A 27,822-nucleotide genomic window follows, 5' to 3' on the forward strand; every position below is an offset into this window, starting at 1 on the left:
CCTTCAGGGGTATCAGAAGGGGAATGATACCTTCTCCTTCAGGGGTATCAGAAGGGGAATGATACCTTCTCCTTCAGGGGTATCAGAAGGGGAATGATACCTTCTCCTTCAGGGGTATCAGAAGGGGAATGATACCTTGTCCTTCAGGGGTATCAGGAGCTTGACATGAATTGAACAATCTGTTTTGTACACAATGTTCTTCTCTGGAGTTCAGAGTCCACCTGCCCTCCTTTTTACCTTGTTTTTTTTTAATCCTCTATGTTTGTCTTTCACGGTGTGTGTGTGTGTGTGTGTGTGTGTGTGTGTGTGTGTGTGTGTGTGTGTGTGTGTGTGTGTGTGTGTGTGTGTGTGTGTGTGTGTGTGTGTGTGTGTGTGTGTGTGTGTGTGTGTGTGTGTGTGTGTACAAATATACTAACCTAACCTCAGACTGACAGCAGGACCTACGCAGCAAAAAGAGGAAACGACAAATGTTTTCATCACAGGTCTCGTGGGTTCTGAACAAGTACATACTTGACCCAACTCTTTCTACACAAATTGTCCTTTAATGAAATAGTGAAAAACACACACAGATATACAACGTTATAAAACTAAACCGTATCAGGCCAGCTGATACTGTCATGGCCTCCCCTCGTCATCATTAAAAGGTCTCTTCTATATTCTTGATAGTTACTGTAACAACAGCTGTACTAAAAGCCCGTGCAACAGTGGCAACGATAAACTGAACTGAATATTGGTCCCAAATCTATTTGTGCCGTCTTGCGTCTTAATGAAAACTGTGATGGAAACAGTACAATTTTATAAATGTCGACAGATAATTTGTTTCGTTCAACAATTTTTTTTTGTGTCGGGGGGAAAATTAAATTATGTGAGAAATGGTGTTGGAAACGGCTTTATGCGCCAAATATTGATATTAATAGCTATCAAACTGTATCAAAGTCAACTTGGGAGTCACGAGATGATATTGTCGTGTGGTCCTCTCACTACGACTCGGGGGAAACCATTTAGTTTATTAGGCTACAGATGAAATAAGTTACGATGAACTTCACAGGGTGGTGAAAGTGCACTGTGAGCTGGACGCTCCTTTTACAATACATATCCAGGGTCTTATTCTAGTGACATGAAGATCAATGCTTGACTGCCGAGTCGACAACTAAAAATATCTTCGCTCTGATCCGTAATAATCTGATCAGGTAGACTAGACTAGCCGCACTGTATCTGCGAGCTGTTGGCTAGAGAGCACGTTGTGCCAAGACCAAAAAAAGGGACACATTTTCTATTCAACGCAACAGTTTATTTTTTTGTGACAAAACTATCGATCTAGTTGAAAAATGCGATGGGAAAAAACATTTGAACTTTTGATTTTTAAATCGGTAACATGAAAACTTTACAATTTGTGCGCACTACGTCATCACGGACTGATGATTTATCCGCAACAAATACAGTTTGGTGGAAACACCCCTAGTGGGAAAATATGCAGATTTTCTTTATGCATATTTAAAAAAAAATATTTGCATGAAAATCTGTCGCCAATTGGATGGAAACCTAGCTACTGTTGACCACTTTCCCAACAAACTAAACAACTAGTTAGAAGGTATGAAATATTCCTACTAATGTAAAGATACGGCTGTATCAACTACACTATCTCTCCACCTTTTAACTACAAACAACTGACATGTTTGACCACTGTCCCAACAAGCTAGTTAGAGCACATTAAATCTCCCTCTACTTCTCTGCTATTCAAATCTGATAATTACAACATTCACTGGGAATACAGACTTGCGTTGAAGCCTCTGTGTCTTGTTTCAAATCGACTACATTGCAGTCGGATTTACAAATCACCTTCCTAAAAAAAAATTACTTCTCATTGACATTTGTATTTCAGTCTGTCTGTAGTCGCCGACTACAATATAGTACATCTCAAACACCCCGGTCGTTTCAAAGCCTCAAGTCGAGTCCCAAATGGCACCCTATTCCCTTTATAGTGCACTTTCTTTTAACCAGAGCCATGTTGGGGAATAGGGTGTCATTAGAGGCGCAGTCTGTCCCCTGTCTCTCAGGCCAGGGGTGTGAGAGGGCGTGGTGCTCTAGCGGACCGTGTTCCCCTGGCCTTTCGGCTGCGTTCCCTCCGCTGGTTGATGGCCTTGGTGGAGACTCTTAGTTTCCGGAGCCTCATTGCTCTCAGCTTCAGTTGCAGATCCTGGGGTAACCTCCCCCCTTTAGCTAGGATCTCGTTCATCCTCTGTCGTGGCGTCTTGATCAAGATGAAGTCACAGATGGTGGGTCGCGCTTCGGTCCCGACGCTGCACCGCCTCATGGAGGGAAAGTATCCCTCCGCCCACACCGTCACTTTGTATTCCCCGGGGTTCAACAGACGCCAGTAGTCTCCATCAGCCGCTAAGGAGATACACAGGAGAGTCTCATGATCATTCATTAAAAAAAAATCAGAAAAGTATTTTATCAATAATACTACAATTAAGGGAATGGGACCTAGTTTGATGCAATGACAAAGACACTAATGTTTACAGTAGAATACAATAAATGATGCAAGCTTGAAACTGAAGAGATGTAATGTAATGGTGTAACAAAGACAGTAGAGTGTCAGTTTTAAAGATACTGTTGCATCTTGGGAGTAGAATAAAATAAATGGAAGCCAGGTGAAAAATTAAATGAAGTTACAAGAGAGAGCACGGATTGGGTTTGGGTGGTATATCGTGTATATACACCTTATACCGGGGTATTTGATGTAATAACGGCTCTGGAGATGATGGCTGCCGTTTTACGGGCTCCTAACTAATTGTGTTATCGCGTGTGGGTTTTTTTTCGCATTGTTTGTGACTTATTTTGTACATAATGTTTCTGTCACAGTCTCTTATGACCCGAAAAGAGCTTTTGGATATCAGGACAGCGATTAATCACCTCGTACTGGAAGAAGATTTTTTTCTTTTACGAGTCGGACGCAAAGGATTTACTTCAGACACCAGACAAGGCCCATCTCTTCTTCATTCGCATGAAGAAGAGACGGATATATAGGGGTTGTAGGTCGGGGTGCCTTGTAAGAATCCGACGGCGAGTGGATAACCCTCCTCTACCATTAGTCCTATTAGCCAACGTGCAATCATTGGATAACAACATGGATGAGCGCCGATCAAGACTATCCTACCAACGGGATATTAAAAACTGTAATATCTTATGTTCCAGTCGAGTTCGAGTCGTGGCTGAACGACGACGTGGATAACGTACAGCTGGCTGGGTTTTAGTTCCATCGTCAAGATAGAACAGCTGCCTCCGGTAAGACAAGGGGTGGAGGTCTGTGTCTATTTGTCAATAACAGCTGGTGCACGAAATCTAATATTATTGAAGTGTCAAGGTTTTCCTCACCTGAGGTAGAGTATCTCATGATAAGCTGTAGACCACATTATTCACCAAGAGAGTTCTCATCTATATTATTCGTAGCCGTCTATTTCCCATCATAAACTGATGCTGGTACTAAGACCACACACAATGAGCTGTATACGGCCATAGGCAAACAAGAAAATGCTCATCCAGAGGTGGCGCTCCTAGTGGCCGGGGACTTTAATGCAGGGAAACTTAAATCCCTTTTTACCTCATTTCTACCAGCATGTCACATGTGCAACCAAAGGAAGAAAAAAAACTCTAGACCACCTTTACTCCACACACAGAGATGCATACAAAGCTCTCCCTCACCCTCCATTTGGCAAATCTGACCATAATTCTATCCTCATGATTCCTGCTTACAAGCAAAAACTAAAGCAGGAAGTACCAATGACTCGCTCAATACGGAAGTGGTCAGATGACACAGATGCTAAGCTACAGGACTGTTTTGCTGCACAGACTGGAATATGTTCCGGGATTCCTCCGATAGCATCGAGGAGTACACCACATCAGTCACTGGCTTCATCAATAAGTGCATCGAGGATGTCATCTCTACAGTGACTGTACGTACAAATTCACCAAGTGTAGACCTTACAGTGAAACGCTTACTTACAAGCCCTTAACATTTAGTTTATTTAGTAAATACTTTCTTAACACTTATTTTTTTCTTAAAATTGCATTGTTGGTTAATTAATAAGGGCTTGTAAGTAAGCATTTCACTGTTGTATTCGGCACATGTGACAAATAAAATTTGATTTCATTTGATTTGGAAAAGGCCACAGGATGGTTTTTCAATACTGTCAACTATTTCTTTGATATTTTTCCAATACATTTTTGAATATTTGTAGCTACTTTTTAAGTACCTGCAGTCAACTTCTGCAATATGTTTACCGTAGTTCCCCAGAACAGTTGAGCCAGTCTAATTATTTAACATGAAGTTTACCGTAGTTCTCCAGAACAGTTGAGCCAGACTCATTATTTAACATGAAGTTTACCATAGTTCCCCAGAACAGTTGAGCCAGTCTAATTATTTAACATGAAGTTTACCGTAGTTCCCCAGAACAGTTGAGCCAGACACATTATTTAACATGAAGTTTACCGTAGTTCCCCAGAACAGTTGAGCCAGACACATTATTTAACATGAAGTTTACCGTAGTTCCCCAGAACAGTTGAGCCAGACACATTATTTAACATGAAGTTTACCGTAGTTCCCCAGAACTGTTGAGCCAGTCTAATTATTTTACATGAAGTTATCAGATATCTTATAATGGCTTTCTGCCAGTCGTCAGAGAGCTCTGGATGAGTTCTGTACAGTTGTCATTTTTTCCTTGTGCTTCCTGTTAGCGTTTTTTTTCTCCTCCGTTCTTTTCCCCTCTGCTCCGTGTACACATGCTGCTCTTCCATCAGAAAAGCATCACAACTTTCTTAATTTGCACAATTTCTCTCATTTACTTTCCCTTGTAAATGTCCACACTCACCAAAAATGACATTCGGTAGCTACTAACTATGCTTGTATAACTTTATGAGCAGGATTTGCTTGTCTTTGCAATTTGTTTATGTTCGTTTTCGCTTGTTAGCATTTAGCTAACAGCGTCTGAGATTTCGCTATAGATTGTGCAAATTTTGTTAGCATTCTGGTAATAGAGGCCAAATGGGATTTTTCTTGCGTTTTCTAGCGCCCCGTTGTGTGCTACACCGGTAACACCGTAAATCCCTAGCATGGAGAATTGTGTCTGCTACTACAAGCAGTTAGAAATTGTCACTGGTAGGAATTTGACATACAAGCAGTGCGAGGTAAACTGAAAAAATTGCTGATTTCTTTTCTTTTTCTATGTAGTGTAGTGCATCATGTAAATCATTGTAGAATCCTGTGTCTACCTGATCGTATGTCATGGTCCAGGTCTTCCACTTTCACAATGGCGTCTGCAATGCCTTTCTTTGTCATCTTGTCTCTCACCACTCCCTTGATGCCTCTGTGAACCTGGTAGAGGGAAGGACAGAACATCAGAAACAGAGATGATCAGGGAAATATAAGAAACAGTAGATAATCAGGGAACATCAGAAACAGTAGATGATCAGGGAACATCAGAAACAGTAGATGATCAGGGAACATCAGAAACAGAGATGATCAGGGAACATCAGAAACAGAGATGATCAGGGGACATCAGAAACAGAGATAATCAGGGAACATCAGAAACAGAGATGATCAGGGGACATCAGAAACAGAGATAATCAGGGGACATCAGAAACAGAGATGATCAGGGAACATCAGAAACAGAGATGATCAGGGGACATCAGAAACAGAGATGATCAGGGGACATCAGAAACAGAGATGATCAGGGGACATCAGAAACAGAGATGATCAGGGGACATCAGAAACAGAGATGATCAGGGGACATCAGAAACAGAGATAATCAGGGAACATCAGAAACAGAGATAATCAGGGAACATCAGAAACAGAGATAATCAGGGAAATGTCTACAAATTGGAGAGCTGGTAAGAGAGAGCTGAGATATGCAGTAGGACAGTATTCTACAAGTGAAGTCTTTCCAATTGGGGCCATTTTCATTAGTTTGAATAACTCTAATACAGTATAACTTTGGTAAATAATCCATGACAAGAACAGTAGACCTGCTCCATGTAGACCAGCAGAGACTCCTTGTTGTTCTCCCACTCTGTAGGAAGCTCGCTGGCGTGAGGAAACTTATCGCACGACAGCTCCACCGTCACCTCGAAGCAGTTAGTGTGCATGTAGCTGAAGTCATTCATACCTGAGGGACAGAAATATGGTAATAAAACACATGGAAAAACAAATAGTCTTTGATAAGGGCCTGATTCTAATATATATATATATATATATATATATATATATATATATATATAGGAGAAATACTGACTCCCAGGGACGGTGTGCCAGGCTCCTCCGTTAATGATGTTGTTGTGCTGTTGGAAGTCTTCAGAGTGGCAGATCCTCCTATCAGGGTTGGCCATGACCAGATTGGTGGAGGCGTAGACCATGGCCAGCCAGCGGAAGAAACTATCGTCAGCTGTAGGGGTGTTTTCCTGAGGGGCCCAGTCCCGGGTGCAGTCGAAGGGGTAGGTAACCACCAGTTCTCCCCCGTGGAGGTTGGCACTCAGGACGAAGGGGATGTCCTGCATCCAGCTGATGACCGCACGTGTCTCTGGGGTCACCTGGGACAGAAGAACATGTTACAAACACGTGTCTCTGGGGTCACCTGGGACAGAAGAACATGTCATTAACAGGTGTCTCTGGGGTCACCTGGGACAGAAGAACATGTCACTAACAGGTGCCTCTGGGGTCACCTGGGACAGAAGAACATGTCACTAACAGGTGTCTCTGGGGTCACCTGGGACAGAAGAACATGTCACTAACAGGTGCCTCTGGGGTCACCTGGGACAGAAGAACATGTCACTAACAGGTGTCTCTGGGGTCACCTGGGACAGAAGAACATGTCACTAACAGGTGTCTCTGGAGTCACCTGGGACAGAAGAAGCATTTTCTTTTTACGATCTAACTAGTTTTTTAAATTGTATTTCCTGATACTAAAAATCTCCTAGCATTATCAAACCTCATCACCTCGAACATCTACAACACCTACATTATTGTTTAATAACATATTTTATATACATTTATATATATATATAAACCTTTATTTAACTAGGCAAGTCAGTCAAGAACAAATTCTTATTTACAATGACATCCTAGGAACAGTGTGTTAACTGCCTTGTTCAGGGAAAGAACGACAGATTTTTACCTTGTCAACTCAGGGATTCGATCTAGCAACCTTTCGGTTAGTGACACAACGCTCTAATCGCTAGGCTACCCTGCCGCCCCGACAGTATTACATATGAACCGACAATGGCATAACAGAAGGAACAGTCTCAGTTAAACCACTGTTGTTGAGTCAATTTCCTCAGCTCTATCAGGTTGTCTCAAATGGCACAACTATTACCTACGTTGTGTACTACAGAGGCCCGCAGCCCACTAGGCTGTAGAGAGACGGAGGCCCACTAGGCTGTAGAGAGACGGAGGCCCACTAGGCTGTAGAGAGACGGAGGCCCACAGCCCACTAGGCTGTAGAGAGACGGAGGCCCGCAGCCCACTAGGCTGTAGAGAGACGGAGGCCCGCAGCCCACCAGGCTGTAGAGAGACGGAGGCCCGCAGCCCACCAGGCTGTAGAGAGACGGAGGCCCGCAGCCCACCAGGCTGTAGAGAGACGGAGGCCCGCAGCCCACCAGGCTGTAGAGAGACGGAGGCCCGCAGCCCACCAGGCTGTAGAGAGACGGAGGCCCGCAGCCCACCAGGCTGTAGAGAGACGGAGGCCCGCAGCCCACCAGGCTGTAGAGAGACGGAGGCCCGCAGCCCACCAGGCTGTAGAGAGACGGAGGCCCGCAGCCCACCAGGCTGTAGAGAGGCTGTAGAGAGACGGAGGCCCGCAGCCCACCAGGCTGTAGAGAGACGGAGGCCCGCAGCCCACTAGGCTGTAGAGAGACGGAGGCCCGCAGCCCACTAGGCTGTAGAGAGACGGAGGCCCGCAGCCCACTAGGCTGTAGAGAGACGGAGGCCCGCAGCCCACTAGGCTGTAGAGAGACGGAGGCCCACTAGGCTGTAGAGAGACGGAGGCCCACTAGGCTGTAGAGAGACGGAGGCCCACAGCCCACTAGGTATTCACCTGTTATTCACCTGGTATACACCTGCTATTCACCTGCTATTCACCTGTTATACACCTGGTATTCACCTGTTGTTCACCTGTTGTTCACCTGTTGCTCACCTGGTATACAGCTGGTATTCACCTGTTATACACTTGTTAAACACCTGGTATTGACCTGTTATACACCTGGTATTCACCTGTTATACGCCTGGTATTCACCTGTTATACACCTGGTATTCACCTGTTATTCACCTGCTATTCACCTGTTGTTCACCTGTTGCTCACCTGGTATACAGCTGGTATTCACCTGTTATACACTTGTTAAACACCTGGTTTTGAACTGTTATACACCTGGTATTCACCTGTTATACACCTGGTATTCACCTGTTATACACCTGGTATTCACCTGTTATACATCTGCTATTCACCTGGTATTCACCTGGTATTCACCTGTTATACACCTGGTATTCACCTGTTATACACCTGGTATTCACCTGTTATACACCTGGTATTCACCTGTTATACACCTGGTGTTCACCTGTTATACACCTGGTATTCACCTGTTGTCCACCTGTTATACACCCTGGTATTCACCTGTTGTTCACCTGTTGTTCACCTGTTGTTCACCTGTTGTCCACCTGTTATACACCTGGTAAACAGCTGCTATTCACCTGCTATTTGTTTGGGGTGGAGATCAAAAGGTGTGTCTACAGATACACTGTATTAATGGAGGTGTGGTGGAGGTGTGTCTACAGATACACTGTATTAATGGAGGCGTGTCTACAGATACACTGTATTAATGGAGGCGTGTCTACAGATACACTGTATTAATGGAGGCGTGTCTGCAGGTACACTGTATTAATGGAGGCGTGTCTACAGGTACACTGTATTAATGGAGGCGTGTCTACAGATACACTGTATTAATGGAGGTGTGGAGGAGGTGTGTCTACAGATACACTGTGTTAATGGAGGTGTGTCTACAGATACACTGTGTTAATGGAGGTGTGTCTACAGATACACTGTATTAATGGAGGCGTGTCTACAGATACACTGTATTAATGGAGGCGTGTCTACAGATACACTGTATTAACGGCGGTGTGTCTACAGATACACTGTATTAATGGAGGTGTGGTGGAGGTGTGTCTACAGATACATTGTATTAATGGAGGTGTGGTGGAGATGTGTCTACAGATACACTGTATTAATGGAGGTGTGGTGGAGGTGTGTCTACAGATACACTGTATTAATGGAGGTGTGGTGGAGGTGTGTCTACAGATACACTGTATTAATGGGGGTGTGTCTACATATACACTGTATTAATGGAGGTGTGGAGGTGTGTCTACAGATACACTGTATTAATGGAGGTGTGTCTACAGATACACTATATTAATGGAGGTGTGGTGGTGTGTCTACAGATACAGTATATTAATGGGGGCGTGTCTACAGACACACTGTATTAATGGAGGTGTGTCTACAGATACACTGTATTAATGGAGGCGTGTCTACAGATACACTGTATTAATGGAGGCGTGTCTGCAGGTACACTGTATTAATGGAGGCGTGTCTACAGGTACACTGTATTAATGGAGGCGTGTCTACAGATACACTGTATTAATGGAGGTGTGGAGGAGGTGTGTCTACAGATACACTGTGTTAATGGAGGTGTGTCTACAGATACACTGTATTAATGGAGGTGTGTCTACAGATACACTGTATTAATGGAGGCGTGTCTACAGATACACTGTATTAATGGAGGCGTGTCTACAGATACACTGTATTAACGGCGGTGTGTCTACAGATACACTGTATTAATGGAGGTGTGGTGGAGGTGTGTCTACAGATACATTGTATTAATGGAGGTGTGGTGGAGATGTGTCTACAGATACACTGTATTAATGGAGGTGTGGTGGAGGTGTGTCTACAGATACACTGTATTAATGGAGGTGTGGTGGAGGTGTGTCTACAGATACACTGTATTAATGGGGGTGTGTCTACATATACACTGTATTAATGGAGGTGTGGAGGTGTGTCTACAGATACACTGTATTAATGGAGGTGTGTCTACAGATACACTATATTAATGGAGGTGTGGTGGTGTGTCTACAGATACAGTATATTAATGGGGGCGTGTCTACAGACACACTGTATTAATGGAGGTGTGTCTACAGATACACTGTATTAATGGAGGCGTGTCTACAGATACACTGTATTAATGAAGGTGTGGAGGAGGTGTGTCTACAGATACACTGTATTAATGGAGGCATGTCTACAGATACACTGTATTAATGGAGGCGTGTCTACAGATACACTGTATTAATGGAGGCGTGGTGGAGTGGTGTCTACAGTTACACTGTATTAATGGAGGTGTGGAGGAGGTGTGTCTACAGATACACTGTGTTAATGGAGGTGTGTCTACAGATACACTGTATTAATGGAGGTGTGTCTACAGATACACTGTATTAATGGAGGCGTGTCTACAGATACACTGTATTAATGGCGGTGTGTCTACAGATACACTGTATTAATGGAGGTGTGGTGGAGGTGTGTCTACAGATACATTGTATTAATGGAGGTGTGGTGGAGGTGTGTCTACAGATACACTGTATTAATGGAGGTGTGGTGGAGGTGTGTCTACATATACACTGTATTAATGGAGGTGTGGAGGTGTGTCTACAGATACACTGTATTAATGGAGGTGTGTCTACAGATACACTATATTAATGGAGGTGTGGTGGTGTGTCTACAGATACAGTATATTAATGGGGGCGTGTCTACAGATACACTGTATTAATGGAGGTGTGTCTACAGATACACTGTATTAATGGAGGCGTGTCTACAGATACACTGTATTAATGAAGGTGTGGAGGAGGTGTGTCTACAGATACACTGTATTAATGGAGGCATGTCTACAGATACACTGTATTAATGGAGGCGTGTCTACAGATACACTGTATCAATGGAGGCGTGGTGGAGTGGTGTCTACAGTTACACTGTATTAATGGAGGTGTGGAGGAGGTGTGTCTACAGATACACTGTGTTAATGGAGGTGTGTCTACAGATACACTGTATTAATGGAGGTGTGTCTACAGATACACTGTATTAATGGAGGCGTGTCTACAGATACACTGTATTAATGGTGGTGTGTCTACAGATACACTGTATTAATGGAGGTGTGGAGGTGTGTCTACAGATACATTGTATTAATGGAGGTGTGTCTACAGATACACTGTATTAATGGAGGTGTGTCTACAGATACACTGTATTAATGGAGGCGTGTCTACAGATACACTGTATCAATGGAGGCGTGGTGGAGTGGTGTCTACAGTTACACTGTATTAATGGAGGTGTGGAGGAGGTGTGTCTACAGATACACTGTGTTAATGGAGGTGTGTCTACAGATACACTGTAATAATGGAGGTGTGTCTACAGATACACTGTATTAATGGAGGCGTGTCTACAGATACACTGTATTAATGGCGGTGTGTCTACAGATACACTGTATTAATGGAGGTGTGGTGGAGGTGTGTCTACAGATACATTGTATTAATGGAGGTGTGGTGGAGGTGTGTCTACAGATACACTGTATTAATGGAGGTGTGGTGGAGGTGTGTCTACAGATACACTGTATTAATGGAGGTGTGGTGGAGGTGTGTCTACAGATACACTGTATTAATGGGGGTGTGTCTACATATACACTGTATTAATGGAGGTGTGGAGGTGTGTCTACAGATACACTGTGTTAATGGAGGTGTGTCTACAGATACACTGTATTAATGGAGGTGTGTCTACAGATACACTGTATTAATGGAGGTGTGTCTACAGATACACTGTATTAATGGAGGCGTGTCTACAGATACACTGTATTAACGGCGGTGTGTCTACAGATACACTGTATTAATGGAGGTGTGGTGGAGGTGTGTCTACAGATACATTGTATTAATGGAGGTGTGGTGGAGGTGTGTCTACAGATACACTGTATTAATGGAGGTGTGGTGGAGGTGTGTCTACAGATACACTGTATTAATGAAGGTGTGGAGGAGGTGTGTCTACAGATACACTGTATTAATGGAGGCATGTCTACAGATACACTGTATTAATGGAGGCGTGTCTACAGATACACTGTATCAATGGAGGCGTGGTGGAGTGGTGTCTACAGTTACACTGTATTAATGGAGGTGTGGAGGAGGTGTGTCTACAGATACACTGTGTTAATGGAGGTGTGTCTACAGATACACTGTATTAATGGAGGTGTGTCTACAGATACACTGTATTAATGGAGGCGTGTCTACAGATACACTGTATTAATGGCGGTGTGTCTACAGATACACTGTATTAATGGAGGTGTGGTGGAGGTGTGTCTACAGATACATTGTATTAATGGAGGTGTGTCTACAGATACACTGTATTAATGGAGGTGTGTCTACAGATACACTGTATTAATGGAGGCGTGTCTACAGATACACTGTATCAATGGAGGCGTGGTGGAGTGGTGTCTACAGTTACACTGTATTAATGGAGGTGTGGAGGAGGTGTGTCTACAGATACACTGTGTTAATGGAGGTGTGTCTACAGATACACTGTAATAATGGAGGTGTGTCTACAGATACACTGTATTAATGGAGGCGTGTCTACAGATACACTGTATTAATGGCGGTGTGTCTACAGATACACTGTATTAATGGAGGTGTGGTGGAGGTGTGTCTACAGATACATTGTATTAATGGAGGTGTGGTGGAGGTGTGTCTACAGATACACTGTATTAATGGAGGTGTGGTGGAGGTGTGTCTACAGATACACTGTATTAATGGAGGTGTGGTGGAGGTGTGTCTACAGATACACTGTATTAATGGGGGTGTGTCTACATATACACTGTATTAATGGAGGTGTGGAGGTGTGTCTACAGATACACTGTGTTAATGGAGGTGTGTCTACAGATACACTGTATTAATGGAGGTGTGTCTACAGATACACTGTATTAATGGAGGTGTGTCTACAGATACACTGTATTAATGGAGGCGTGTCTACAGATACACTGTATTAACGGCGGTGTGTCTACAGATACACTGCATTAATGGAGGTGTGGTGGAGGTGTGTCTACAGATACATTGTATTAATGGAGGTGTGGTGGAGGTGTGTCTACAGATACACTGTATTAATGGAGGTGTGGTGGAGGTGTGTCTACAGATACACTGTATTAATGGAGGTGTGGTGGAGGTGTGTCTACAGATACACTGTATTAATGGGGGTGTGTCTACATATACACTGTATTAATGGAGGTGTGGAGGTGTCTCTACAGATACACTGTATTAATGGAGGTGTGTCTACAGATACACTATATTAATGGAGGTGTGGTGGTGTGTCTACAGATACAGTATATTAATGGGGGCGTGTCTACAGACACACTGTATTAATGGAGGTGTGTCTACAGATACACTGTATTAATGGAGGCGTGTCTACAGATACACTGTATTAATGAAGGTGTGGAGGAGGTGTGTCTACAGATACACTGTATTAATGGAGGCGTGTCTACAGATACACTGTATTAATGGAGGCGTGTCTACAGATACACTGTATTAATGGAGGCGTGGTGGAGTGGTGTCTACAGTTACACTGTATTAATGGAGGTGTGGAGGAGGTGTGTCTACAGATACACTGTGTTAATGGAGGTGTGTCTACAGATACACTGTGTTAATGGAGGTGTGTCTACAGATACACTGTATTAATGGAGGTGTGTCTACAGATACACTGTATTAATGGAGGCGTGTCTACAGATACACTGTATTAATGGCGGTGTGTCTACAGATACACTGTATTAATGGAGGTGTGGTGGAGGTGTGTCTACAGATACACTGTATTAATGGAGGTGTGGTGGAGGTGTGTCTACAGATACACTGTATTAATGGAGGTGTGGTGGAGGTGTGTCTACAGATACACTGTATTAATGGCGGTGTGTCTACAGATACACTGTATTAATGGAGGTGTGGTGGAGGTGTGTCTACAGATACATTGTATTAATGGAGGTGTGGTGGAGGTGTGTCTACAGATACACTGTATTAATGGAGGTGTGGTGGAGGTGTGTCTACAGATACACTGTATTAATGGAGGTGTGGTGGAGGTGTGTCTACAGATACACTGTATTAATGGGGGTGTGTCTACATATACACAGTATTAATGGAGGTGTGGAGGTGTGTCTACAGATACACTGTATTAATGGAGGTGTGTCTACAGATACACTATATTAATGGAGGTGTGGTGGTGTGTCTACAGATACAGTATATTAATGGGGGCGTGTCTACAGACACACTGTATTAATGGAGGTGTGTCTACAGATACACTGTATTAATGGAGGTGTGGTGGAGGTGTGTCTACAGATACACTGTATTAATGGAGGCATGTCTACAGATACACTGTATTAATGGAGGCGTGTCTACAGATACACTGTATTAATGGAGGCGTGTCTACAGATACACTGTATTAATGGAGGCGTGTCTACAGATACACTGTATTAATGGAGGCGTGTCTACAGATACACTGTATTAATGAAGGTGTGGAGGAGGTGTGTCTACAGATACACTGTATTAATGGAGGCTTGTCTACAGATACACTGTATTAATGGAGGCGTGTCTACAGATACACTGTATTAATGGAGGCGTGGTGGAGTGGTGTCTACAGATACACTGTATTAATGGAGGTGTGGAGGAGGTGTGTCTACAGATACACTGTATTAATGGAGGCGTGTCTACAGATACACTGTATTAATGGAGGCGTGTCTACAGATACACTGTATTAATGGAGGCGTGTCTACAGATACACTGTATTAATGGAGGCGTGTCTACAGATACACTGTATTAATGGAGGTGTGTCTACAGATACACTGTATTAATGGAGGCGTGTCTACAGATACACTGTATTAATGGAGGCGTGTCTACAGATACACTGTATTAATGGAGGCGTGTCTACAGATACACTGTATTAATGAAGGTGTGGAGGAGGTGTGTCTACAGATACACTGTGTTAATGAAGGTGTGGAGGAGGTGTGTCTATAGATGCACTGTATTAATGGAGGCGTGTCTACAGATACACTGTATTAATGGAGGCGTGTCTACAGATACACTGTATTAATGGAGGCGTGTCTACAGATACACTGTATTAATGGAGGCGTGTCTACAGATACACTGTATTAATGGAGGCGTGTCTACAGATACACTGTATTAATGGAGGCGTGTCTACAGATACACTGTATTAATGGAGGCGTGTCTACAGATACACTGTATTAATGGAGGCGTGTCTACAGATACACTGTATTAATGGAGGCGTGTCTACAGATACACTGTATTAATGGAGGCGTGTCTACAGATACACTGTATTAATGGAGGTGTGTCTACAGATACACTGTATTAATGAAGGTGTGAAGGAGGTGTGTTCTTATCACAAACACAATATCCTTAAGAGGGGAATTACACATTTTTCTTCCAGAACTATTTTTTTCCCCTTTCAGGTGTGATTTAATCATTGACTCAGCACGTCCAATTTCATTGTTTCTCTATGAACAATTGGGATTTTGAGAGTGAAAAACAAAACAAATGTACAAACCAGGAAAAATAAAACTGAAAACACATTGTTGAGTCATACTCTGTGGTGTAGTTGATGTGTAGTGTACAGTACTTACGAAGGCATCCTCTTTAGTGTAGTACTCTGGTATGGGGATGTAGTGGTTGGCTGTTTTAACCGTCTCGGTGTCATTCTCCTTGGCGTCCCACATGATATTGTTTAGGTCGGGGAAGTTGTGGTTCATATCGACCCACTCGTAGCTGTAGCGCCCCAGAGCCCAACCTGCCAGCTCTGACCCCTTGGAGAGAAGTTGAGATGCAGTTTTAAGCTATTTTCAATATCACACAATCGATCAGTCAGTCCATCGATCAATCAATATGTCCTATATCCCTTCCTTCTTCTAACATGAAGTCATCACGAGGAGGGTTCTGAGTCCTCTCTCTAGAGTTCTAATATGAAGTCATCACGAGGAGGGTTCTGAGTCCTCTCTCTAGAGTTCTAATATGAAGTCATCACGAGGGGGGTTCTGAGTCCTCTGTCTAGAGTTCTAATATGAAGTCATCACGAGGAGGGTTCTGAGTCCTCTCTCTCTAGAGTTCTAATATGAAGTCGTCACGAGGAGGGTTCTGAGTCCTCTCTCTCTAGAGTTCTAATATGAAGTCATCACGAGGAGGGTTCTGAGTCCTCTCTCTAGAGTTCTAATATGAAGTCATCATGAGGAGGGTTCTGAGCCCTCTCTCTCTAGAGTTCTAACATGAAGTCGTCACGAGGAGGGTTCTGAGTCCTCTCTCTAGAGTTCTAATATGAAGTCATCACGAGGAGGGTTCTGAGTCCTATCTCTCTAGAGTTCTAATATGAAGTCATCATGAGGAGGGTTCTGAGTCCTCTCTCTAGAGTTCTAATATGAAGTCGTCACGAGGAGGGTTCTGAGCCCTCTCTCTCTAGAGTTCTAACATGAAGTCATCACGAGGAGGGTTCTGAGTCCTATCTCTCTAGAGTTCTAATATGAAGTCGTCACGAGGAGGGTTCTGAGTCCTCTCTCTAGAGTTCTAATATGAAGTCATCTCGAGGAGGGTTCTGAGTCCTCTCTCTCTAGAGTTCTAGTATGAAGTCAACACGAGGAGGGTTCTGAGTCCTCTCTCTAGAGTTCTAATATGAAGTCATCACGAGGAGGGTTCTGAGTCCTCTCTCTAGAGTTCTAATATGAAGTCATCACGAGGAGGGTTCTGAGTCCTCTCTCTAGAGTTCTAATATGAAGTCATCACGAGGAGGGTTCTGAGTCCTCTCTCTCTAGAGTTCTAGTATGAAGTCATCACGAGGAGGGTTCTGAGTCCTCTCTCTAGAGTTCTAATATGAAGTCATCACGAGGAGGGTTCTGAGTCCTCTCTCTAGAGTTCTAATATGAAGTCATCACGAGGAGGGTTCTGAGTCCTCTCTCTCTAGAGTTCTAGTATGAAGTCATCACGAGGAGGGTTCTGAGTCCTCTCTCTAGAGTTCTAATATGAAGTCATCACGAGGAGGGTTCTGAGTCCTCTCTCTAGAGTTCTAACATGAAGTCGTCACAAGGAGGGTTCTGAGTCCTCTCTCTCTAGAGTTATAATATGAAGTCATCATGAGGAGGGTTCTGAGTCCTCTCTCTAGAGTTCTAATATGAAGTCATCATGAGGAAGGTTCTGAGTCCTCTCTCTCTAGAGTTCTAACATGAAGTCATCATGAGGAGGGTTCTGAGTCCTCTCTCTCTCTCTAGAGTTCTAACATGAAGTCATCACGAGGAGGGTTCTGAGTCCTCTCTCTCTAGAGTTCTAACATGAAGTCATCATGAGGAGGGTTCTGAGTCCTCTCTCTCTCTAGAGTTCTAATATGAAGTCATCACGAGGAGGGTTCTGAGTCCTCTCTTTAGAGTTCTAACATGAAGTCGTCACGAGGAGGGTTCTGAGTCCTCTCTCTAGAGTTCTAATATGAAGTCGTCACGAGGAGGGTTCTGAGTCCTCTCTCTAGAGTTCTAATATGAAGTCGTCACGAGGAGGGTTCTGAGTCCTCTCTCTAAAGTTCTAATATGAAGTCGTCACGAGGAGGGTTCTGAGTCCTTTCTCTAAAGTTCTAATATGAAGTCATCACGAGGAGGGTTCTGAGTCCTCTCTCTAGAGTTCTAATATGAAGTCATCACGAGGAGGGTTCTGAGTCCTTTCTCTAGAGTTCTAATATGAAGTCATCACGAGGAGGGTTCTGAGTCCTCTCTCTAGAGTTCTAATATGAAGTCATCATGAGGAGGGTTCTGAGTCCTCTCTCTAGAGTTCTAATATGAAGTCGTCCCGAGGAGGGTTCTGAGTCCGCTCTCTCTAGAGTTCTAACATGAAGTCATCACGAGGAGGGCTCTGAGTCCTCTCTCTCTAGAGTTCTAATATGAAGTCATCACGAGGAGGGTTCTGAGTCCTCTCTCTCTAGAGTTCTAATATGAAGTCGTCACGAGGAGGGTTCTGAGTCCTCTCTCTAGAGTTCTAATATGAAGTCATCACGAGGAGGGTTCTGAGTCCTCTCTCTAGAGTTCTAATATGAAGTCGTCACGAGGAGGGTTCTGAGTCCCCTCTCTAGTTCTCTGACCACAAGGTGGTGTTCTTTCCATGGTCCTTCGAGGCAGATTTCAACTAGTTAGGAAATGCCGTTTTTAGTTATCTCCCATTACCATACAGTCAGCCAGTCAATTAGCCAGTCAATAATTCAATCAACCAATCAGTCAATACATCTCTTATCCCCTGCTCCAACCCTCCTCCTACCCTTTCAAAGGCTGTTTCATATCCATCAGGGTTCATAGACGGCAGTAGGTGGATACGTGTGCTGGTCACCAGACGGACGATGCGTGGGTTGCCTCGTCTAAACTCCCGACAGATGTACTGCATGAGGTTCAGCACCAGCTCTCTGCCAACCACCTCGTTGCCATGCATACCTGCCACATAGCGGAATTCTGGCTCACCTGCAGGGGAACAGGGGATGTTTCTACAATGCGATACAACTTTATTGTCCACGTTACAGTGAACAACGGAAATTGGTCTTCAGCTCCAGGCAGGGTTTTGTTGTCAGGACGTGAACATCAGCAATACATTCTTTCTACTTGATAAAGCTTCCAAGCTTTGATTATTGTGTTGGGCAGTGATGTGCAGTACAGTGACTACAGCTCAACAAGATCTCATAGTTTAACCTTCGAAATTCCACGCATTATGAATGAATGTCTATTTTTGGCGCATTAATTCTGCTTGGTTACAGGGTTAATTCTACATGGTTACAGGGTTAATTCTCCATGGTTACAGGGTTAATTCTCCATGGTTACAGGGTTAATTCTCCATGGTGACAGGGTTAATTCTGCTTGGTTACAGGGTTAATTCTGCATGGTTACAGGGTTAATTCTGCATGGTTACAGGGTTAATTCTGCTTGGTTACAGGGTTAATTCTGCATGGTTACAGGGTTAATTCTGCATGGTTACAGGGTTAATTCTGCATGGTTACAGGGTTAATTCTGCTTGGTTACAGGGTTAATTCTACATGGTTACAGGGTTGATTCTCCATGGTTACAGGGTTGATTCTCCATGGTGACAGGGTTAATTCTGCTTGGTTACAGGGTTAATTCTGCTTGGTTACAGGGTTAATTCTGCTTGGTTACAGGGTCAATTCTCCATGGTGACACGGTTAAAACAGAAACAACTCAAAGGGTTAAGTTTCGGTATTAATTCTGAGTGATTAAGATTAGAGCTATAGTTTAGCGTAGGCTTAAAACCAAAAATAATTAAAAATGACACGCTTTTACCATGAAGTATTCTGTGAACTGCGGGCAGCGCGGTGGTCTGAGCAGCGCACTCCATCTGCGAGCATCACGACTTGGCACCCAGCGCTGGGAAATAGTTTTAATCGTTTAAAAAATATATATAAAATAAAAATAAGGCATATATTGACGTTCTGGGGACCTTTTCAAACGTTCCGAAATCACTGTGTGTTTTTAGTGATCAGTCTGCTACAGCGATGGCTGCCAAAGTGTACAAATGGATCCCTGTGGCCGAACAACACACATCCTGTACAGATGGGAGAAGAGAGTCCTAAAGAAACTAAATCAAAGGGTGCTGTATGTATCAAGTGTCTTGGCGTAGAAGGTCATTTAAGGATCAGTTCAGCCTATTAGAACAATGTTTAATATTACATTGACAGGATGGGACTTGATCCTAGATCAACACTCCTTATAGCTCTCGTAAAAAAAACAACAACAGTATTCTACCTTCTATCATAAAGTACTTATTGTTAAGCTCCCTGTCATTTTCTGTCCTTCCTGATTCTAATGAAAAACACATGAGAGGATCTCTTCTCTTCTCTTCTGTGATTCAAAACAACAGGCTCCAGTGTAGAGAATCAAATGACCTGTCTTCCCTGTGGCTCAGTTGGTAGAGCATGGTGTTTGCAACGCCAGGGTTTTTGGGTTCGATTCCCACGGGGGACCAGTACATAAAAAAAGAAAAAAAATGCATAAAATGAAATGTATGTATTCACTACTGTAAGTCGCTCTGGATAAGAGTGTCTTCTAAATGACTAAAATGTAAATGTTGAAACCCAAACCGACAAAAACCAATATCAGCTCTTCCAAAAATAGTTATTTGCAGATGGATAGGGTTCTACCGATTAACTATTTTCATTGGAAGAACCCTTTCTGGAAGATGAGGTTTCTTTGTAGCGTAACGGGTTCCACCTAGAACCTTTTATATTGTAAGAATTGTTTTTTTTTTATTTTGTTGGAAGAAATGGTTCTTTGATGATTCTTAGGAAAGGCAAGGTTCTACATAGAACTCTTCTGAATCTAAATAAACTTTTTATTGCATTTTTTTTCTCTTTCTTTTAAATAAAGAATTACAATTTTAAAGGCTAACAAGGCTGGTGGAACCCAACCTTTAGATGATACAATGGTTCTTGGTAGAACCATTTATAGAGGGTTCTAGGAAGAGGGTTCTACCCAGAACCATAAAGGGATCCCCTATGGGGACAAACTGAAGAACCCTGTATGCTTCTACTTAGAACCCTTTTTTTTAATCTAAGAGTGTAGATATTTCCCAATCTGTTGACACGAAACCCTGATGAAGACAGCTTGCTGTAACGTTGGTGAATAAACGAAAGCATCGGAGCTACTAGAGAGAGCAGCTTTTCCCTTTTTTAAAAACAATCTGTTTATATAAAACTCGTCTTTTAAGAATAGCTAAAAAAAAAGTAGTTTTTCCACTTGTATATTTTTGCAGAAGTAAAAAGAGACTGTGAATAAAACTAGATCTCACTAGGGAGGCACATTTCTACCGATACAAACGATGGTGACTGAGGAATCCTGTCTTGTGTTGCTTGGTCTTCACTTGAAATCATTATCCTTTTGTTGATATAAGAGAGGCCTCTTCTCTCTGAAAACAGCAGTGTGTGTGTGTGTGTGTGTGTGTGTGTGTGTGTGTGTGTGTGTGTGTGTGTGTGTGTTTTCTCTCTGAAAACAGCCCCAATATCTCACAGAACCCTGTAGAAATACTTGGCAGACTGTCTGGGGATAAACAGCTTTGTCAGGCATGCCAGACACACAGACACACACACACACACACAGAGGGTTTGACTTCTACCCTTTATGAAGCCCTGTTCATGAAGCCCTGTTCCCAGAGCTGTTCATGAAGCCCTGTTCCCAGAGCTGTTCGTGAAGCCCTGTTCTCAGAGCTGTTCATGAAGCCCTGTACCCAGAGCTGTTCATGAAGCCCTGTTCCCAGAGCTGTTTATGAAGCCCTGTTCTCAGAGCTGTTTATGAAGCCCTGTTCCTAGAGCTGTTCATGAAGCCCTGTTCCCAGAGCTGTTCATGAAGCCCTGTTCCCAGAGCTGTTCATGAAGCCCTGTTCCCAGAGCTGTTCATGAAGCCCTGTTCTCAGAGCTGTTTATGAAACCCTGTTCCCAGAGCTGTTTATGAAGCCCTGTTCCCAGAGCTGTTCATGAAGCCCTGTTCTCAGAGCTGTTCATGAAACCCTGTTCCCAGAGCTGTTCATTAAGCCCTGTTCTCAGAACTGTTCATGAAGCCCTGTTCCCAGAACTGTTCATGAAGCCCTGTTCTCAGAGCTGTTCATGAAACCCTGTTCCCAGAGCTGTTTATGAAACCCTGTTCCCAGAGCTGTTTGTGAAGCCCTGTTCCCAGAGCTGTTTGTGAAACCCTGTTCCCAGAGCTGTTCATGAAACCCTGTTCCCAGAGCTGTTCATGAAGCCCTGTTCCCAGAGCTGTTCATGAAACCCTGTTCCCAGAGCTGTTCATGAAGCCCTGTTCTCAGAGCTGTTCATGAAGCCCTGTTCTCAGAGCTGTTCATGAAGCCCTGTTCCCAGAGCTGTTCATGAAGCCCTGTTCCCAGAGCTGTTCATGAAGCCCTGTTCCCAGAGCTGTTTATGAAACCCCTGTTCCCAGAACTGTTTATGAAACCCCTGTTCCCAGAACTGTTTATGAAGCCCTGTACCCAGATCTGTTCATGAAGCCCTGTTCCCAGAGCTGTTCATGAAGCCCTGTTCCCAGAGCTGTTCATGAAGCCCTGTTCCCAGAGCTGTTCATGAAGCCCTGTTCCCAGAGCTGTTCATGAAGCCCTGTTCCCAGAGCTGTTCATGAATCCCTGTTCTCAGAGCTGTTCATGAAACCCTGTTCCCAGAGCTGTTCATGAAGCCCTGTTTCCAGAGCTGTTCATGAAGCCCTGTTCCCAGAGCTGTTTAGTCCCAGTGTGGTCCCTATGGGCCCTGGTCAAAAAGTAGTGCACTACATAGGGAAAAGGGTGCCATTGAGGACACAGCTCTTTCTGACCTAGTTCATGTTTTCCAGGGTTATCAGAGATCTCCATGGCGTACAGCTTCAGTCCGGTGTAGCTCTTTCCAATGGTGTAGATACGAGTGATACGAGGGCAATCTTCATTCACAGCCTTCATCAGCTGCAGAGAAGACGACAGACACACATCAGTGGTGGGACCTTACTGGATCGTAAAATTATACGTTTGTAAGCACAAAATAAGTGTTTTTTAAATAAAGAGATATTGGACAAGCACTAAATAACTTTTTTTTAAATAGATATTGGATAAGCACTTACACGTACAGAGGACAGTTACAGGTAGGACAGCGGGTGTGTGTGTGTGTGTGTGTGTGTGTGTGTGTGTGTGTGTGTGTGTGTGTGTGTGTGTGTGTGTGTGTGTGTGTGTGTGTGTGTGATCTCACCTTCCTCATCTCCTTGTAGTTGTGGTGTCTGAAATCCAGGTTATCTTTAGAGCCAGACAGTTTTTCAGAGAGGTGTTGCCATACATTGTCCGGATCTAAGCGAATGAAGGTTAATAAGATCTCTCTGTGTGTGTGTCCTTGACCAGGGTCAAGATAACATGCCAGGTGTAGGGTACCAGTCAATTCAGGATGCACATTGAAATTACAACTTCCAATTTCAATTATTTTCAATGTTTTACTTCCTGAAGTGACTGGAATTTAAATGGAATTGACCCCAACCCTGTAACATGCTACTTTACAAGCCCAATTTGTAGAGTTATATAGACAACACACTGGTTTAAATAGGCTGTTGATACCATGACAGTAATTGTTCTATCAGGGGATAAGCCTACCAGGGGATAAGCCTGCCAGGGGTAAGCCTACCAGGGGATAAGCCTGCCAGGGGATAAGCCTACCAGGGGAAAAGCCTACCAGGGGATAAGCCTACCAGGGGATAAGCCTACCAGAGGATAAGCCTACCAGGGGATAAGCCTGCCAGAATGCACTATCTGGATGGCTATACTACAAAGCAGGTTTGATGAGTTAGCCAGCTAGCTTACCTAAATATTCTGAAATAACTTTATATTTTTTTGAAAGAAAATCTTGAAATGGGCATTGCCTAAAAACACAATGAGCATGGTTAGAACACAATGGCATGGTTAGAACACAATGAGCATGGTTAGAACACAATGAGCATGGTTAGAACACATTGAGCATGGTTAGAACACAATGAGCATGGTTAGAACACAATGGGCATGGTTAGAACACAATGGGCATGGTTAGAACACAATGAACATGGTTAGAACACAATGAGCATGGTTAGAACACAATGAGCATGGTTAGAACACAATGAGCATGGTCTAAAAACACAATGAGCATGGTTAGAACACAATGAGCATGGTTAGAACACAATGAGCATGGTTAGAACACAATCAGCATGGTTAGAACACAATGAGCATGGTTAGAACACAATGAGCATGGTTAGAACACAATGGGCATGGTCTAAAAACACAATGAACATGGTTAGAACACAATGAACATGGTTAGAACACAATGAGCATGGTTAGAACACAATGAGCATGGTTAGAACACAATGGCCATGGTCTAAAAACACAATGAACATGGTTCGAACACAATGAACATGGTTAGAACACAATGAGGATGGTTAGAACACAATGAGCATGGTTAGAACACAATGCGCATGGTTAGAACACAATGAGCATGGTTAAAACACAATGAGCATGGTTAGAACACAATGAGCATGGTTAGAACACAATGAGCATGGTTACAACACAATGAGCATGGCCTAAACACACAATGAGCATGGTTAAAACACAATGAGCATGGTTAGAACACAATGAACATGGTTAGAACACAATGAGCATGGTTAGAACACAATGAGCATGGTTAGAACACAATGAGCATGGTCTAAAAACACAATGAGCATGGTTAGAACACAATGAGCATGGTTAGAACACAATGAGCATGGCCTAAAAACACAGATCTACGTTCATCTTTCTTATTAACCAGAAAAAGTTAGCTGGCTAAATCATCGATCCTGCTTTTGTAGTGTACATGTCTGCAAAGTGTAGTGTCATTGCTCTAGCATTACTGCATAGAACGTATACAGGCTCCCACAGCCATATATTCACAGTGTCAGGACATTGAGGTTTCTGAATTGTGACGCATTTACGTGACACTAAAGTCAAAGCCGAACTAAATACATGTCTCTGCATGCACCAGCGTGCCAGATAAATAGTTTCATTTACAACACACCTGGGAGGGGGCATCCCAGTACCTCCGCTCTGAGACAGATTGTCCCATTCCAGTACCAAGTCTGGGGGTTGATGCGGATCCAACGAGCCACCGCGGGTTGAGGGAAGAGGGCCAGATAGGGTGTCTCAGGTTCATTCCGGGACCCAACAAACACCTACAGAACAGAACATACGTTTCACCTTTAATCTACAGAAACAACACACGTTTCACCTTTAATCTACAGAACAGAACACACGTTTCACCTTTAATCTACAGAAACAACACGTTTCACCTTTAATCTACAGAAACAACACACGTTTCACCTTTAATCTACAGAACAGAACACACGTTTCACCTTTAATCTACAGAAACAACACACGTTTCACCTTTAATCTACAGAACAGAACACACGTTTCACCTTTAATCTACAGAAACAACATATGTTTCACCTTTAATCTACAGAAACAACACACGTTTCACCTTTAATCTACAGAAACAACATACGTTTCACCTTTAATCTACAGAAACAACACGTTTCACCTTTAATCTACAGAAACAACACACGTTTCACCTTTAATCTACAGAACAGAACACACGTTTCACCTTTAATCTACAGAAACAACACACGTTTCACCTTTAATCTACAGAACAGAACACACGTTTCACCTTTAATCTACAGAAACAACATATGTTTCACCTTTAATCTACAGAAACAACATACGTTTCACCTTTAATCTACAGAAACAACATACGTTTCACCTTTAATCTACAGAAACAACACACGTTTCACCTTTGAACTTGTTTTCCTTGTTTTAACATGGAGATGCCAATAAATAAACGCATATGAGTGCTTTGGCATTTAAAAAAAAAATCTATATCCGACCAGTCTACCCTTCAATAGTCAATGAACTCCTGTTATTTTTTTTAACATTTTTAGTCATTTAGCAGACGCTCTTATTCAGAGCGACTTACAGTAGTGAATGCATACATTTCATACATTGTTTTTTCTTTTTCGTACTGGCCCCCCGTGGGAATCGAATCCACAACCCTGGCAAGCCTGTGGCTCCCTGTTCGTCAAATGGATTGACTTCGAATGGGCTTCTGGACCACATGCTGATTTATCTACGCCAAATCAAGTGCGGACCTCTAAGCCAGTTCCATGGCTGATTTTCATTCTTCCCCTTTAATCAGGGACTGATTTAGTCCTGGGGACACCATGAGGGTGAACAGAGAGACAACCAGTGGTATTCTGGCCCTCTAGGCTTGGATTTGAATTCCCCTGATCTACGCCAAAACGCCGTGCTAGAATCCATGCCATTCCATTCATCACCGCCTCCTCTTTTACCTACGTAACAAACAAAAAAATCCCTTTTGGAAAGTGAACACATTTTATATTCCTCAAAACGTGCTAACTAAGCAGCTTCCTTTGACTCTACAGTATCTTTAACAACCCTGCAGATATGGCTCACCGCCTCCTCTGTTCCGTTCATGCAGGTCTTCCAGGTCTCCGAGTCGTTACTCAGCTGCACTTTGTAGGTTTCAACCCAGTCCCAGCTGCAAAGACATTAACAAGGATTACACATTAATGCTTTGTAAAATCTTATTACTATGTAATATATGTAAAGTAAACGTATAGTAAAACGTATAGGAAACATATAGTAAATGTATAGTAAACGTATAGTAAACTATAGTAAACGTATAGTAAACTATAGTAAAGGTATAGTAAATGTAAAGTAAATGTATAGTAAATGTATAGTAAACAAAGTAAATGTATAGTAAACATATAGTAAATGTATAGTAAACATAAAGTAAATGTATAGTAAACATAAAGTAAATGTATAGTAAACATATAGTAAATGTATAGTAAACATATAGTAAATGTATGGTAAACTATAGTAAACGTATAGTAAACATAAAGTAAATGTACAGTAAACGTATAGTAAACGTACAGTAAATGTAAAGTAAATGTATAGTAAACTTATAGTAAACTTATATTAAATGTATAGTAAACGTATAGTAAATGTATAGTAAATGTATAGTAAACATATAGTAAACGTATAGTAAATGTATAGTAAACACATAGTAAAAGTATAGTAAACAGAGTAAATGTATAGTAAATGTATAGTAAATGTATAGTGAACGTATAGTAAACATATAGTAAATGTATAGTAAACATATAGTAAATGTTTAGTAAACATATAGTAAATGTTTAGTAAACATATAGTAAAGGTATAGTAAATGTATAGTAAACATATAGTAAAGGTATAGTAAACATATAGTAAATCTATAGTAAACATATAGTAAATGTAATGTAAATGTATAGTAAATGTAAAGTAAACATATAGTAAATGTATAGTAAATTTAAAGTAAACGTATAGTAAATGTATAGTAAATGTATAGTAAACATAAAGTAAATGTATAGTAAACATATAGTAAATGTATAGTAAACATATAGTAAACATAAAGTAAATGTATAGTAAACATATAGTAAACATACAGTAAATGTAAAGTAAATGTATAGTAAACTATAGTAAACTTATAGTAAACATAAAGTAAATGTATAGTAAACATATAGTAAATGTATAGTAAACATACAGTAAACATAGAGTAAATGTATAGTAAACGCATAGTAAACGTATAGTAAATGTAAAGTAAATGTATAGTAAACACATAGTAAAAGTATAGTAAACATAGAGTAAATGTATATTAAATGTATAGTAAATGTATAGTGAACGTATAGTAAACCTATAGTAAATGTACAGTAAATGTATAGTAAATGTATAGTAAACATATAGTAAAGGTATAGTAAATGTATAGTAAATGTGTAGTAAACGTATAGTAAACATTTAGTAAAGGTATAGTAAATGTGTAGTAAACGTATAGTAAATGTATAGTGAACATATAGTAAATGGATAGTAAATTTAAAGTAAACATATAGTAAACATATAGTAAATGTATAGTAAATGTATAGTAAAGGCTCTGTTGATGTTTTATTAATGTTTACACATTGTCAATAAACAACTTAATAGACTTTAATTATTATGAATCTAGATAAAATAGAATATGGGGGAAAATACATAAATACCGTATATACAGCAGTGGGGTATTAAGACATACCGTATATACTGTATAGTGGAGTATTTAGACATACTCACAGTATGATTTTCAATACTGTAAA

The 27,822-nt window shown here is 42.1% G+C and overlaps 1 protein-coding gene across 1 annotated transcript in view; it reads right to left on the reverse strand.

The window, feature by feature from the left end:
• Window positions 1–522: 522 nt before the first annotated feature.
• Window positions 523–27,822, reverse strand: part of cpxm1a (carboxypeptidase X (M14 family), member 1a) — a 34,180-nt gene continuing 6,880 nt past the window's right edge. The window contains exons 4-13 of the mRNA XM_045723781.2: window positions 26,114–26,198; window positions 24,666–24,819; window positions 22,851–22,945; window positions 22,447–22,570; window positions 18,392–18,588; window positions 15,736–15,915; window positions 6,291–6,585; window positions 6,025–6,164; window positions 5,272–5,374; window positions 523–2,394 (exon numbers count right to left, since the gene is read on the reverse strand). Of these exons, the coding sequence (XP_045579737.1) occupies window positions 2,054–2,394; window positions 5,272–5,374; window positions 6,025–6,164; window positions 6,291–6,585; window positions 15,736–15,915; window positions 18,392–18,588; window positions 22,447–22,570; window positions 22,851–22,945; window positions 24,666–24,819; window positions 26,114–26,198 (1,714 nt within the window). The 3' untranslated portion in view covers window positions 523–2,053. The remainder of the gene's footprint in view (window positions 2,395–5,271; window positions 5,375–6,024; window positions 6,165–6,290; window positions 6,586–15,735; window positions 15,916–18,391; window positions 18,589–22,446; window positions 22,571–22,850; window positions 22,946–24,665; window positions 24,820–26,113; window positions 26,199–27,822) is intronic.

Source organism: Salmo salar, chromosome 09 (assembly GCF_965601325.2).
Source record: "Salmo salar chromosome 09, fSalSal1, whole genome shotgun sequence".
NCBI classification, from domain to species: domain Eukaryota; kingdom Metazoa; phylum Chordata; class Actinopteri; order Salmoniformes; family Salmonidae; genus Salmo; species Salmo salar.